The sequence below is a fragment of the Carassius carassius genome, chromosome 23 (assembly GCF_963082965.1).
Source record: "Carassius carassius chromosome 23, fCarCar2.1, whole genome shotgun sequence".
NCBI classification, from domain to species: domain Eukaryota; kingdom Metazoa; phylum Chordata; class Actinopteri; order Cypriniformes; family Cyprinidae; genus Carassius; species Carassius carassius.
This window is the reverse complement of record NC_081777.1, coordinates 15,009,212-15,025,489: the sequence shown is the minus strand read 5'-3', so window position 1 is coordinate 15,025,489 and position 16,278 is coordinate 15,009,212. Positions and strand designations below refer to the sequence as shown.

Genomic DNA, 16,278 nt, shown 5'->3' with positions numbered 1-16,278 from the left:
AAAAAAACACTAATATGTTTCATGAGTATCAACATATAATACAAACTCTCATTTAGATAATCAGAAGATGAATTAAAACGGTAAGTAAAACATAAAACAGTACAGTACAAGAAAAGTAATGGTATGAACAATGACCTGAGGATATGTGTGCTCATTCACGGAAAGGTTTTTTCTAATAATTCATTAGATAAGAGACCATTTTTATGGGCATTATGTGTCTTTCCTAAGGGGAAATGGAGTGAGGGTTGGTCTTTGGATGCCATGGAACCAGAGGCCTGTTCTGCCTTTTTGCGGTGTTAGTTGCATTTTGGGGGAAGGGTCCACAGACCCTCATAGTTGCCTTGTTGGTGGGGTGAGGGAGTGTTAGGGATTATTTGTTATATATAACAAATAGTTGTGTGATTGGTCCAAACGCTATACACATGACATGACATGACATCCACAATGAACAAAAGGAAAGTTTACTCGCCTTCCACCCCAGTAGAGCTTTGTGGTAATAACCAGACTGGATCGCCTTGAAAAAAGATAGGAGGAGAGAGCGAAACGTGCATTAGAATTTGCATATACATGTTCCATATTAAATCAAGGAAAAAGTTGATTAACGTGCAGTTATAAATAATTTTTTTTTTTTTTTTGGGTGTAGTCAAGCTACAGTTGCTACAGGGTTTCTGTGGGATTTTTGAGCTAAAATTTAAGACTTTTTAAGATTTTTTTTTGGACCTGCACAAAAAAAAAAAAAAAAAGAAAAAAACATATGAGCGGGGTAGGGGAATGTCTATGGTTACATATTAAACCGTAAAATGACTGCAAAAAAGCACAATTTACAGTTCGGATACAAGTTTTTACAAAAACAAATCACTTTACAAAATGATACATTTCACATTTCAACCATTAAACCATTTTTAAGAAAATAGATGAGTCAAAAGTATAAATTATTATATTAATTTGATTATTATACATTATTTTATTAATTAAATAACATAAATACATTTTACTGTTTAGATTCTTATAATGCATTATCTTTTTATCGATTCACCAGTTCACATCTACAGCTATGTGTGTTTGCAAAATATGGGTTGATTTTCACATTGGTCTGAACAAAAACTACAGGCTTGTTGAAAATGCACATTCATTCTCTGCCAGCAGGTGACATGATCGGAACAGCAGAAATATAACTGTTTCCCCGGTAATGGCAGTACAAAGCAGTGCAGCACTGGACTGTCCAGCTCTCATGTTTATTTAATGAAATCTTTTGAAATTTAATCGTCACATTAAGCTATAACACAATTCTGGTCTTTCCATCCCCAAAATTTAAGACCCCTTGAAATCATAATTAACACATTCTTCTACAATTTAAGACTTTTTTATGGCCTTGAATTTGATACAACTATATTTAAGACTTTTTAGCTGGAATCCTGAATTACCTGTACAAGAATAAATTGCATTTTAAAATAAAAAAAAAAAGTTATAACAATATTTTTTTTCACAATTTTTTTTGATAAATGAATAAAAAAAACTAATAAAGAATCATACATTAAATCGTCCATGCTATATTAATTTTGGTTGTCTGCAGAATAAAACAGTGCTAATGTGCCATATGGTGCAATGCAGTTTCGGTGTTATCCCTAATTAAATCTAACAGGAAGCACTGACATAAAAATTGTCACGGCTTACGCTGCTGGAAGGAACACGGAGCCGAGGGATAAACGAAACAAGGATTTATTAAATAAAACATAGGCAAGGTAAGTAGCAGATAACAGGTGGCAAGTGGCAAGTGGCAAGTAACAAGTGGCAAGTGACAATTAACAAATGGACAAGTGGACAAGCAACTAGTAACGAGTAGACCCGACAAAACAGAACTGAAAGGACAAGGCTTAAGTAGAAGGGATAATTGGGGAAACACAGGTGGATGGCATGACTAAATTAACAGGGACATGGAACACATGGGGAAATGAAGAGACACACCTGGAAACTAATCAAACCAGACACGGAAGACAGAAACTGGGTCACAGGGGCAAAAACACACAAAATGAGTCCAGGTGTGTGACAGTACTCCCCCCTCCCGGTAGGTGCGTCCTCGCACCGTAGAAACAACAAAGGGAGGCGTGGGTGGGAACTTGGGAGGAGGTTCCGGTGGAGGACAGCCTCCCAGGAGGGGGCCAGCAGACAGGGACTACAGAGGAAGGAGCCAGGGAGGAGATGACGGAGGGAGGAGCCAGGGAGGAGACAGGAAGGATCTGAAGCAGGAGGTACCCAGCAGGACCCAGGCCACAGCCATAACGGCCCAAGGTGGGGCCGACGGAGGAAGGAGCCATGGAGGAGGAATGGTCACCGACTCCAGGGACTCGACCCACGGCAACGGAGCAAGTGGAGGAGGAGCCCGAGGCGGAGACGGAGAGCCGAAGAGCCAGGGTGATGGGGAGGAGCCGGAGGTCCTAGGCGGAACTGATGGCTCTGGTGACTGACGCGGCGATGTGGATCCGGAAGGCCGCGGTGAGGCCAGAGTGACTGAGGACTGAGGTGTAGCCGAGGGGATGAAGGAGCCTGACGGAGCCAGAGGGACGGAGGGATGAGGCGAAGCCGGAGGAGTGGAGTCCCGAGGCATAGGATGGACGACGCCAGACCAAGGCGGAGCCGGAGGGACGAGGGAGCCAGGCAGAGCCTGCGGACTGCCGGGCCACGGCGGAGAGGAAGGAGCTAGGAGCCATGGTGGAGCCGATGGGTCAACGGGCCGAGGCGGAGTCCAGGCCTCAGAGGCTGGAGGCGGAGGTGAGGGAGACGCCGACCAAGGCGTCGCTGGAGGATGGCGGTCCCGCTGAGCTCGCACCACAATGATGGTAGGCTGAGGGCGAGCAGAGGGGCAGCCAGACAACAGCGGAGGAGGAGGCAGGAGTGGGTGGGAGGGTGGGAATTTCGGAGGAGCAAGCACTGGAGTGAGCTCTGGGGCTGGAGCCCGTCCTGGGCTTAACTGGGGTTCAGGAGCCCGTCCTGGGCTTAACGGAAGATCAGGAGCCCGTCCTGGGCTTAACGGAGGATCAGGAGCCCGTCCTGGGCTTAACGGGGAATCAGGAGCCCGTCCTGGGCTTAACGGAGGATCAGGAGCCCGTCCTGGGCTTAACGGAGGATCAGGAGCCCGTCCTGGGCTTACAGGAGGATCAGGAGCCCGTCCTGGGCTTAACGGGGAATCAGGAGCCCGTCCTGGGCTTAACGGGGAATCAGGAGCCCGTCCTGGGCTTAACGGGGAATCAGGAGCCCGTCCTGGGCTTAACGGAGGATCAAGAGCCCGTCCTGGGCTTAACGGAGGATCAAGAGCCCGTCCTGGGCTTAACGGAGGATCAGGAGCACGTCCTGGGCTTAACGGGGGTTCAGGAGCCCGTCCTCGGCTTAACGGGGGTTCAGGAGCCCGTCCTGGGCTTAAAGGAGGATCAGGAGCCCGTCCTGGGCTTAACGGAAGATCAGGAGCCCGTCCTGGGCTTAACGGGGGTTCAGGAGCCCGTCCTGGGCTTAACGGGGGTTCAGGAGCCCGTCCTGGGCTTAAAGGAGGATCAGGAGCCCGTCCTGGGCTTAAAGGAGGATCAGGAGCCCGTCCTGGGCTTAACGGAAGATCAGGAGCCCGTCCTGGGCTTAACGGGGGATCAGGAGCCCGTCCTGGGCTTAAAGGAGGATCAGGAGCCCGTCCTGGGCTTAAAGGAGGATCAGGAGCCCGTCCTGGGCTTAAAGGAGGATCAGGAGCCCTTCCTGGGCTTAACAGAGGATCAGGCATAGGTGCATTGGAAACCCCCTCATTTTGACCCAATTGGCGCTCCACATTTTGCTCCCACGTGGTGGGCAGTGTCGCCGGCTCTCGCACCTGGTCTGACGGGTTGCTCTCTGGCTCTCCGTCATCGGTGGGCTCGGGCTTATGCCTCGTTCCGTGGGGAGATTGTAGGCTGGGCTCTGGGTCCAGAGTGGACCTGGCGAGATCCTCCATTGGGCCGACCGTGAGAGGTGACCCATTTCTCACCAGATTCCACTCTATAAAGGCGGCGAAATCCTCCCGAGGACCATCTTCGGGCGACAACGCTCTGCACCTAGGATTCAGGCTGGCGTGATAAAAGGTGCAGAGCGCGTGGTCCGGGTAGCTGGTGGCATTAGCTAGCCAGAGAAACCGTCTGGTATGGTCCTCGAGAGACAGTCCCTCCTGCTCCAGCAGGAGGAGGAGGTATTCGGGGCGATAGAGGGGATCCATGACACACTACGGAAAGAAAAAAGACTGTGAAAAAACGGAAAACAAAACACGCAGTTTTTTAAACTTTTTCAGGTCGGGTCTTCTGTCACGGCTTACGCTGCTGGAAGGAACACGGAGCCGAGGGATAAACGAAACAAGGATTTATTAAATAAAACATAGGCAAGGTAAGTAGCAGATAACAGGTGGCAAGTGGCAAGTGGCAAGTGACAAGTAACAAATGGACAAGTGGACAAGCAACTAGTAACGAGTAGACGAGTAGACCCGACAAAACAGAACTGAAAGGACAAGGCTTAAGTAGAAGGGATAATTGGGGAAACACAGGTGGATGGCATGACTAAATTAACAGGGACATGGAACACATGGGGAAATGAAGAGACACACCTGGAAACTAATCAAACCAGACACGGAAGACAGAAACTGGGTCACAGGGGCAAAAACACACAAAATGAGTCCAGGTGTGTGACAAAAATGAGTGATAATGATTTCATTTTATCAATATAACTCTTTCCAATCTATTCTGCAATTTTATAAGAAAACAGTTTGCAGCTTTTATTACTTTATTTGTGCCAAAAAAAAAATGTTGTGTAAAGTTGTGTACATTTTAGTTTTTTTTTAACTGACAATAATAATAATAATAATAAATATTACCAATTAAATTTTAAACAAAGTCAGACAGATTTGGAATGGCTTCTGTTTATGTTGATCAGTTAATCAGTTGTTCATTGGTCTCATGACTTCATCAAACAGGAAGCAGACTGTTGAGGCAGAACTGCAGAGATAGTGATGCTTATGCTCAGTGATGATACATGTTTAACCTTTGCCTGTAGCTGTTTTGGCAGTAATCTGCAGGTCTCTCAGAGTCTCTCTCATCTGCATTGTAAATGGGTGTAAATGAGCTTTCACTAGTGTGAACTCTTGCTGTGTCCTACATTCTCGACTCACAAAAACTGAGAGCTGCCCTCTAAATTTTAGCCTTACAAAATAATTAAGATTTTAAACAAGAAAGCTTGGATTGTGAAATTGAAGAGATATATTAGGGCAGATGTCATATTATAAGTGAATTCAATGGCTTTGTGTTTCACACCCATTTATCACTGTGTAGCAAACGAGCAGCTGGTGTAAAAACACATGAACTTACTATCATCTCCACAGAGGGAATGTGTTGGTGAAAAAGATGATGAAAGGAAAGAGAATGGAAAAATAAAAATAAAAGCTGGTGGAGAAAAACCTAGTTATTGAGGAAATGGGGAATGGGACAGGAATAAGAATATTGGAGAGAGAGATAGAAAGAATGAACTGAGAAGATATAAAAGATTGAAAAGGAAAATAAACTGATGAAAGAAGAAGAGAGGGAAAAATAGTCCCCCAGCATACCGTCTCTACTCTGTTCATTAAAACTGTGGATCTCAGGGGTCACTTCACCTTTAATGAATATCCATCAAACATTTACTGAAGAGATTCTTCCAGACAAGCTCTTGAATTTTGATTGGGGTTTATGGGATATTCATGTATGTTCTCTGCAGTGGGATGAGCCAATCTGTCAGCATAATAGCATGATCTGTAATATAGATCTAGGATATGAAAAGATTCTAAAGCTTATAAAGGTGGTCAGATTAAATTAGTTTGGGGACAGAATGGATCTGTACTCTTCAACTCAATCTGATGAGATATGTATCAAAGAAAAAGCAAGAGGGAGAGAAAAAGAGAGAGAAAGAGTCCATGGCAATCTTAGGAATAGTATTCTACCAGAATTCATTGTACATATAAATAGCACATCTCTATTCAGATAAAAGATTTGTGCTACATGTACACTATCAATGAAAAGTTTGGGGTCGGTTAAATGTTTTAAATGTTTTTTTCATGCTCACCAAGGCTGCATCAAAAATATACAACAAAAACAGTAATATTGTGAAATATCACTGCAATTTAAAAGAACTGTTTTTTATTTTAATATATTTTAGGTTACACATTATTTTAAGGTTTCCTTGTTACAGTGTTATTACACATTTAAGTACTGAGTCATATTACAGTTTTTCTTGATTGCTAAAATACTATAAGCAGGCTTTTGAACTAAAATTTCAAAACCATAATGCCAAATCCCAACATTTCTCAGTGTTTTCAACATGTGGTCGTTTAGAAAGCACTGGTATTCAATATTGTTCACTCAAGTCAGCAATAAGCATACAAAAACCCAAATGGAAACACTAGGCATCAACATATATGACACACCAATCAGAACCTCATTCAGGTTTGAAACAATGGATCCAGAGAGACGTGAAGGAAGAGGTCAAGGACACCAGAGAGGAGGAGGAGGAGGAGGAAGAGGAGGAGAAGGAGTAGGGAGTGGAGGAAGAAATTAAGGAAGAGCAAGAGTATGATGTGGACAACAACAAACACTATAACATTACTGGTTCCCTTTCAAGAGAACTTCGAACTGCATCCTCAAGGGGTCGCTATGGGGGAACACCTCGTCGGGACCAGTGTCTGAAGCATACATTGAAAAAACACAGAGTTGGCAAGCGACAGCCTCTGATCTGCGTGCATTGTGAGCATTTTTTCAGTGAAAAAGCTCCGCTCTCGTCCGTCTCGTGAGGCATGGAGGCATGGAGGAGAATGAGCTTATGAGAATACAGGTGGATCTGTCTGAATGGTTTAGAGAGGGACTTTCCCTTTTGCGCTCGTAATCAGAATCAGATCAGATAAGATCAGGGTGATGAAGGCGCGCTCCGCTGCTTTCAGAACCGAGGTATCTACTCGTTCCAGGGATTTTTAACTTCTGTTTTTATCCTCCCCTTCCTAATTCCTTGTAACCACCAGCTCTCCACCTGATCCAGGTTAGGTGGAAACCTCTCACATAACACCCTCCTATGCTGGACCTATAATGTTTTTGGCTGGTTCAGTGTTCATAGCAACCACCTTACTGATGGTCCGGACTAAAAGGAGGTGCCCCTTAAGCAGGGCTCCAGCGCAGGGCTCCAGCGCAGGAGGGTGGGTGATTATGTAACCCTTTCTGTGTATACTTATGTGTATTAAATTGTTGGTGGTTATGTGTCTACTAATAAACTCTGTGAGTTTCCTTTGCAGTGCTCAGTTACAGTGTTTACTAAACACTTGTCAGCACCAGCCATCCGGCTTCATGTTCCGTTATTAGGCGGCTGAGATCACAGGTTTCTGCGGGAGCCTCTTTGATCATCAGGCCTGGCACAGTACTGCAGGGAATTTCATGGATGTCTGGCCAGGTCACCCTGAGGGGTCTCCTGGCCACTTAGATATGCTGTCGCATCCAGCGGGAAGTGGAGGTGGCAGTTACAGAACTCTTCTTGTATATGCTGCCTCAGGTGATGCTCCCCTCTCCCGTGCGATTCAGCACCTCTGCGATGCTTAGGAACCTTTTAGGTACACAAGCTAAGCTCTGTGTAATTTCTGAAAACCAAATGGTGGTCAGTGTGCACGTGAACACTTTGCGACCTTTCTAAAATCCACGTAATGGAAAGTGTGGATGCAAGACTCTGCGCACTTTCTGAAATCCTGTATGGTGAGGGTTACGCGCTCTGCCTCGTTCCCTTTCTTGAGATGATTAGACCTTGGTTCCTTGGGGTACATTCAGCCAGTGTGTATTTGTTTATACAATTCAAGCATCGCTTCCCTCAACATGAGGGGCTTCTTGGGCAATTATTGTGGTAGTTTAGCAGTGCTCCCCTTTTCCAAGAAGGGTCGCCTATGAGCGTGCTACTCTGAATTCGGAGTTCTCCTCTCACATGAGACTGAGTTCTCTGTTTTTTCCCCAGAGCGCTCCAGCATGATTTCCACAGATCGAGTTGATGACTCTCAAACATACTGTTTTGAGATGCACCATTCCATCTATGAGCTGCTCTATCAGAGTGCCACGAGAGCCCTTCCTTAGAACAGTATTTGAAAATCCATGCTATGGTAAGTGTGCACGTGAAGTCTTTGCACACTTTCTAAAAATCCACACTGTGGTAAGTTTGCACGCTAGTATTCTGCGTTCTTTCTAAAATCCTATATGGTGAGGGCTTCGCGCGGTTGCTTCATGCCCTTTCTTGAGTTCTTAAAAGCCCCGTTCATCTTGGGCGCCACTCCACCTATCTATCCTCGGATACCTATCTAAACAGGGTGTTGCTACTAGGGACCTGTTGAGACAGCTCCTTCAGCAAGCTCACGCAAAAGCAAGCAGTTTTGGTATAAAATGCTAGGTTCTTATCCCTTTAAAGGAATCTTTCCTGATTCCAAGCCTTCAGCTCTAACCTGGACTGAGGCCCTAACAATTAAGTTGGGTATGTAGCTTAGGCCTTTGACCATAAGGGGTACTGTCACAGACAGCCGTCTAAACGTCCCAGGGGCAACTCCCATGGAACTGAGTTAGAAGTTATGGATTTGTGTTTAGAGTATTACAAAAAAAAAAAGTCATACTTTCAAGAAATGTGTTAAAACACATTTTTTAAGCACATTAAACTGTAAGTAACTACAGGTACTAACTATATGGTTAAAGTTAAATTTACATTTAATCATTTAGCAGACACTTTTATCCAAACGACTTACAAATGAGAACAATAGAAGCAATCAGATCAACAAGAGAACAACAACAGTATACAAGTGCCATGACAAGTCAAGTTAGTCTAGTACAGAATGCATAGCCAGGGTTTATATATATATATACTCTCTCTCTCTATCTCTCTCTCTCTCTCTCTCTCTATATATATATATATATATTAGGATCTGTGAATCAATGGGAAGGCAGCGATTCGATTCGATTACGATTCATAGGTTTTCGATTCGATTCAATAATGATTTTTGCACATTTAGAACGCTTCAATTTGATTCGATTCACAATTAAATTCGATTCGATTCGATTATAACGATTCGATTCTGCATTCTTTAAGTGCATTCACGGGATTATTTAAATGCTTCTACTAAATTATTTAAATGCTTAGTCAGGGGGCAAATTACAGTAGCATTTATGGTTAGAGAACCATAGGTTAGAAAAAAAAAAAACCTTTTGTCCATTGTTAAATGCTAGTTTAATGATGCGACATGGCATACGTAAAAATGTATGTAAGCCAAGTTTTTAAAATAGAGCTTAAAGAGTATTATGTATAAGCTAACATTTTGTCACACCAGGGGCGTAGCCATAATTTCAGAAGTGACAGAAATGTCAAATACAATCATTTTATGTATGTAGCCTATATAATAATAATAATAATAATAATAATAATAATATTATTATTATTATTATTTATTTATTTTTACAAGGAATTATCTTCTTTTTTAATTACTTTTAATTAGCTGTAATAAATCAAATACACTGCTGGACAATAATCAATCATTTGCAATATATATTTTTTTCCTAATGGCAATTTTATGATTGTTTTATATTCTAGGCTACATTTAATTAGCAATTATTTAAATTTTCTGCACAGAATAAGGTAGAAAATATACTTTATAGTTTCTGTACTGTTATAAATGTCAATTAGCACCGCATCATTCATAAATTGTTTGTGGGTTTCATCAGTTCATTCTGCTTTTATTCAGTTTAGCTGCAGATATAGCCTGGCACGTCTATGAGAGCGAGATCGCTTCTCTTTCAGTGTGAAAACGTCTTCATCTCTATTTAACTTTTCCTCTCCATCAGCGAATGATTCTGAAAGAAAACGTGCCAGATGTCTGTTTGCTAATGAAACAAACGCTACTTTCATGCATCTGATTATCAGATAAATCTCGCGCTCTTATTTCAAGGTCGTTGTTAATGCTGTGGTTAATTTTAAAAGTTTCCTTCGTATATTCGGTTCATCCACATTGTTTAAAAACATTTATCATTCAATGGATCTGTGCGCATGATTTAGACACTTACATTTCTGCTCCGTCCATGCAATAAATACAGCTGTCGACGGCTCCGGTAACTCCGTCGGTAAGATGCAGAGAGCCATTGACAAACTACAGAAAAGTAAAACTACTTCACGTTAGCATTACTGGACACGAGTCCTATAGATCACATGTCAGCTGCGTCAGAGACGAACGGAGCGCGAGCGCAATCCTGTGACAGTCTCAGGCGGTAAACAGTGGAGCGCGTGAAGGACAGATAAGAGGCACGATTCACGAACACTCTTCAAGGTCTCCATTAATTCGTGCGTGTAGTAATTTAATGTGTATACATTTTGAAAGCATTGAATCGCTATAGAAATCGCGATTCATTCGATTCTTAGCATTTTGAATCGATTGCTGTCCAAGATCGGCGATTTCCAAGATCGATGCATATGAATCGATAGGGTTTGTAATCGATGCATCGAGAAAACGAGTGAATCGTTACACCCCTAATATATATATATATATATATATATATATATATATATATATATATTTACAGTACAGATGCCTTCAGTGTGACTCTACAATTTTCATAGTCATGAAAATAAAGAAAACTCTTTGAATGAGAAGGTGTGTCCAAACTTTTGGTCTGTACTGTATATATATATATATATATATATATATATATATATATATATATATATATATATATATATATATATGTATATGTATGTATATATATATATATATATATATATGTATATATATATATATATATGAAAGACAAGAAAAGAAAGAAAAGCTCTAGTATTAGTTGGTTAAGTGCTGTCGAAAAAGTTGAGTCTTTAGATGTTTCTTGAAAATGAGTAAAGACTCAGCTGTACGAATTGAGATTGGGAGGTCATTCCACCAGCTGGGCACAGTCCAGGAAAAGGTCAGTGAGAGTGATTTTTAACTTCTTTGGGATGGCACCACAAGGCGTCATTCACTTGCAGAGCACAAACTTCTGGAGGGCACATAAGATTGAACTAGTGAGTTTAGGTATGTTGGTGCCATGCCAGTGGTCATATTGTAGGCAAGCATCAGTACCTTGAATTTGATGCGAGCGTTTACTGGTAGCCAGTGTAGCCTGATGAGGAGAGGAGTAACGGAAGCTTTTTTTGGCTCATTGAAGACCACCCTCACTGCTGCATTCAGGATCAGTTACAGAGGCTTGATAGTACATGCAGGAATGCCCGCCGGGAAAGCATTACAATAATTCAGTGTGGAGAGAACAAGAGCTTGGACAAGAAATTGGGTGGCTTGCTCTGATAGGAAGTGTCTAATCTTCCTAATGTTGTATAAGGCAATCTGCAGGACCAGGTCATTGTAGCAGTATGATCTGTGAAGCTTAACTGATGATCCATCACAACTCCTAGGTTTCTGGCTGTCCTGGAAGGAGTTATGGTTGACAAACCCAGCTGTATAGAGAAGTTGTGATGAAACGATGGGTTAGCTGGAACCACCAGGAGTTATGTCTTAGTAAGGTTGAGCGAAAGGTGATGGTCATTCATCCAGCTAGAAATGTCACTCAGGCTGAAATGCGAGCAGCTACCGTCGGGTCATCTGGTTGGAATGAGAAGTAGAGTTGGGTGTCATCAGCATAGCATTGATAAGAAAAAAGCCATGCTTCTGAATGACAGATCCTAATGACGTCATGTAGATGGAGAAGAAAAGTGGTCCAAGTACTGAGCCTTGAGGAACCCCAGTAGCAAGTTGTTGTTACTTAGAAACATCAACCCTCCAAGACATGTTGAAGAATCTATCGGAGAGGTAGGACTTCAAACACAGGAGTGCGGTTCAATAGATGCCCATCTTTCTGAGTGTGGACAGGAGAATCTGGTGATTAACAGTGTCAAAAGCAGCAAACAGGTCCAGTAAGATGAGTACTGAGGATTTTGAAGCTGCTCTTCCCAGTCGCATGGCTTCAGTAACCAAAGTGCAGGGCAGTCTCAGTTGAGTGGCCACTTTTGAAGCCAGATTGGTTGCGATCCAGAAGGTTGTTCTGTATAAGGAACATAGAGAGCTGGTTGAACACAGCTTGCTCAAGTGTCTTTGCAATGAATGGAAGAAGGGTTTTGTAGTTTGTAAGTTTTCTAGAAGCGCTGGATTTAGAGATGGTTTCTTAAGCAGTGGGCTTACCCGAGCCTTAAATGCTGAGGGAAATGTTCCAGAGTCAAGAGAGGAGTTGATAATGTCCATCTCTGAGAGTGGAGAGAAGGAGGAGAGAGAGTGTGCATTGGTCATTGTGAAGTTATCCTCAGTCTGCGGTGTAGAGAATTGGTAACTGATGGTTCTTTTCTTATTTGTGAAGAAAGAAGGTGGAAGGTAGAAGAAGGTGGAGGCAGATTAAGAAGAGAAGAGAAAGTTTTGAAGAGTGTCCGAGTGTCACAACAGTTGTTCATTTTGTTGTGGTAGTAGGATGTTTTAGCAGAGAAGACATTTGCAAAGAAGGAAGAGAGGAGAGACTGATACACACTGAGGTTGGTAGAGTCTTGATTTATGCCATTTCCTCTCTGCAGCCCTGAGTTTAGAGCGATGTTCACGGAGAACCTCGGACAGCCAGGGGGCAGATGGGGTGGTGCGTGCTGGTCTAGATGACAGTGGGCAAAAGTTGTCCAAGCAAGAGGTTAGAGTGGAGCAAAGAGTGTCCGTAGCACTGTTCGTGTCCAGAGCTGAAAACTGAGAGAGTGAAGGAAGTGAAGATGAAACCACAGAAGACAGGCGAGATGGAGAGAGTTAGCGTAGGTTCCTCTCGAAAAGTGACGTGCATTGGAGTATGTGCCACTTCAGGAGTATGTGCTAGGTTAGCAGTAATGAGGAAGTGGTCTGAGGTGTGCAGTGGAGCAACTGAAGAGTTTTCCACTGAGCAACAGCACGTGTACATGAGGTCCAGTTGGTTGCCTGATTTGTGAGTCGCTGTAGTAGACACTCGCTTGAGATCAAATGAAGCGAGCACAGTGTTGAAGTCAGCAGATTGGGGTTTATCTAGGTGGATGTTGAAGTCATTAAGCAGTATCAGAGGAGTACCATCTTCAGGAAAGTTTGATAGCAGCACATCCGACTCCAAAAAGTTTCCCAGTTGACCTGGGGGATGATAAATGACCACAAAGTGGATTTTAACAGGGTGGGTTACAGTAATGACATGTGATTCAAATGAACCGTTACCTGTAGGTGATGGTTGAAGATCAAATTTCCATTCTTTTGATATAAGGAGACCAGTACCTCCACCCCTCCCAGTCATACGAAGAGTGTGGGAACAAGTGAAATTAGTGGAGAGGGCTGCGAGAGTTGCAGTGTCTTCAGGTTTGATCCAAGTCTCAGTCAGTGCCATGAGGTTGAGACCTGACTGAGTAGCAATAGAAGAAATGAAGTCTGCTTTGTTAACAGCAGACTGGCAGCTCCAGAGACCAACTGGAATAGAGAGCGTAGTAGTAAAGGTCAGAGGGACAGGCCGTAGATTTGCCAGATAGGCCTTCCTTCGATGTACATTGATATTTGATATTTACATTTACATTTATCTGACGCTTTTCATCCAAAGTGACTTACTATTGCTATGTATGTCAGAGGTCGCACGCCTCTGGAGCAACTAGGAGTTAAGTGTCTTGCTCAGGGACACGTTGATTTCTCACAGTGGATTCGAAACCCGGGTCTCTCACACCAAAGGCATGTGTCTTATCCACTGCGCTAACACCACCCCAACATTGCATGCTCTCCGAGTGTTAGTGGTGATAGTAGAGATCTGAATGCACATAGTGACTACAAGTGACCTAAATACGTACTTTGAGTACTTTGCTGTACAAAAAGTAAAGAAAGGGGAGAAAGCAATACTCAAGTGCCCTGTTGGTGTCTTTGCTCAGTGGAGTCGTGCAGGTAGAGTCGATTGCCTTTACACTCGTCGGGCTTCACACGAGGGCTGCCGTGGTGAAAACTACCGCTTTTATATTTGCCTGTGATTGAAGTCAGTTGGCCACACCTCACTATTTAGCAGACCGAAACTGGGCAGTCCCGCGATAGGCAAACGCAGAAAACCAAGCACCACTTCAGCACATATTTATCAGGGTAAGACACACAGTAATTAAACCAAACTTTCCTAGCAACAATGATCATGCAGTAGTCTAATGAGAAAACGAAGCAAAAAACTTACAAACTGCTGTCCTTATCTGTTGCTTGACTGTTTGGCTGGAGAAGGGCTTCCAAAACAGCTAATTAAGTACTTTCACTGGTTTTGGCTATGCCTCACTATTTAGCAGACTGAAACTGGGCAGTCCCTCGATAGCCAAACACAAAACCAAGTGCCACTTCAGCACGTATTAACCAGGGTAAGACACACAGAAATTAAACCAAACTTTCCTAGCAATGACGATCATGCAGTAGTCTAATGAGAAACGAGGCAAAACACTTACAAACTGTTGTCCTTATCTGTTGCTCGAGTTAGGATTAGGGTTTGACTTAGGGTTACTTGCATGTAATTAGGACACCTTAAAATAAATTGTTACCATATTTTATAAAATTATTATATGTATATTGTTCCTGTGATAGACAAGCTGCCATTATTTTAGACTTCAGAATCATGTGGTCCTTCAAAATCATGCTAAAATTTGGGTGCTCAAGAAATGCTGCATTTTCTATTATCTATCAATTTTGAAAACAGTTTAATATTTAACAACTTAATATGTAATAAATTTTATTCAGTATTCTTTGAACAATATCCAGTTCAAAACAACAACATTTATTTGAAGAAAAAAAATGTTTTACTTTAACATTTGATTAATTGAATGCATCCTTGCTGAATAAAACTATTAAACTTATTGCCACAGAAAAATCTAGTTAATGTTGCTCAGTATAATCTTACTCAGAAGCCAGTTTATTAAAACTTCAATATATACTAAGTAACCATAACAAGATTTTTCAGACGCAATACTTTTGAAAGATTTCTTAAGTGTTAACAAATTTAAAGTATGTTTCCCATTATTCAATGCACTTGCAGAAGAGGTGAAGTAATTGGAAATAATATAATTCTTATATATTATTATGAATTTTATAATACTCATTTTCTTTTCCCCAACTAACTACTTGATAGAATTGTCAAGAGTTAATGGACTTTTTATTTCCCAGATGATAACTTATTGCTGCCTTCATGTGCTTGGGAATTATTGTCCACATAAGCTAATGTGGAAACTGTTGTGAATCTCTTAGTGAATAATAAATCTCACTTCATGTGACAAATCAGCTGAGTAATTTTTCATAGTTTTCATAGTCAGCAAAAGCGCTGTAATTCCAGAAGTCAAAGTGGGTCGTCATATGTTGCTATGGCAACAGCAATCACCAGGATGCAATCGTCTGGTGGCACTGATTAAGTGATACAAACTGAGCAAGATCCTAGTGATCAAAGTCCTTATCAAAAGTGTGTCTGAATGACACATAACCAATGCCAGAGCCAGCAGGTACACAACAACTACAAAGGGATTAAAAGCTCCAGTTCCACTCTTTTTTGTTTATCATTCATTACATCTTTGTACCAACTTTATCTTGCATTACAGTTGCACAGGTGTGCTTGATACACATACAACTCAACCATACCTCCAGCCCTTCTTTTTGATGATGTTTCCCATTATGACCTCAGCTCTATAACAGACGAGAGAGATGTTAATAATGACTCATGGAAAGTGAATTATGGGTAATCTTGCTGATGCTGAGTCATACTCACTTTCCAGAAGCATACACCTCTGCAGTGTCAAAAAGGTTTACCCCGCTCTCATACGCTATAGTCATCAGCTGCTCCGCCACCTGGAAGACACATGAGCCATCACAGTAAATGTATAGTAATTTTATTGCCATTTATTTTTTACTCCAAATTTGACAGCTTTTATAAATAATGAAGGAAGCAAGGTTGGTGCAAAGTGTGTGTGTGTGTGTGTGTGTGTATACAGCTCTGAAAAATTAAGAGTTTGTTTAGACACAAAATCTTTTTTTGTCACACAATTTCTGAAACCTGTCAGTCAGACACCAGAACCATACAACAAATCGGCAAAACCACAAACTAATTCTTAGCCTTTGACTCAGTTTTCCATTTCATAAAACATTTTTTGCAAAACACAACACACAATTCTCAATGTAACACACAAAAATCTAGCAGGAAGTATCTTGATTTACTTTTTCCAAACACAACCAATCAAAACGGCACA

At 42.1% G+C, this 16,278-nt stretch overlaps 1 protein-coding gene across 4 annotated transcripts in view; it reads right to left on the bottom strand.

Moving 5' to 3' along the window:
• Positions 1-16,278, bottom strand: part of LOC132101360 (voltage-gated potassium channel subunit beta-1-like) — a 170,429-nt gene that overhangs the window by 19,925 nt on the left and 134,226 nt on the right. For all 4 annotated transcript variants that reach the window (XM_059506257.1, XM_059506253.1, XM_059506254.1 and 1 more), the window contains exons 4-6: positions 15,801-15,880; positions 15,674-15,718; positions 470-514 (exon numbers count right to left, since the gene is read on the bottom strand). In XM_059506257.1, coding sequence (XP_059362240.1) covers positions 470-514; positions 15,674-15,718; positions 15,801-15,880 — 170 coding nt within the window. The remainder of the gene's footprint in view (positions 1-469; positions 515-15,673; positions 15,719-15,800; positions 15,881-16,278) is intronic.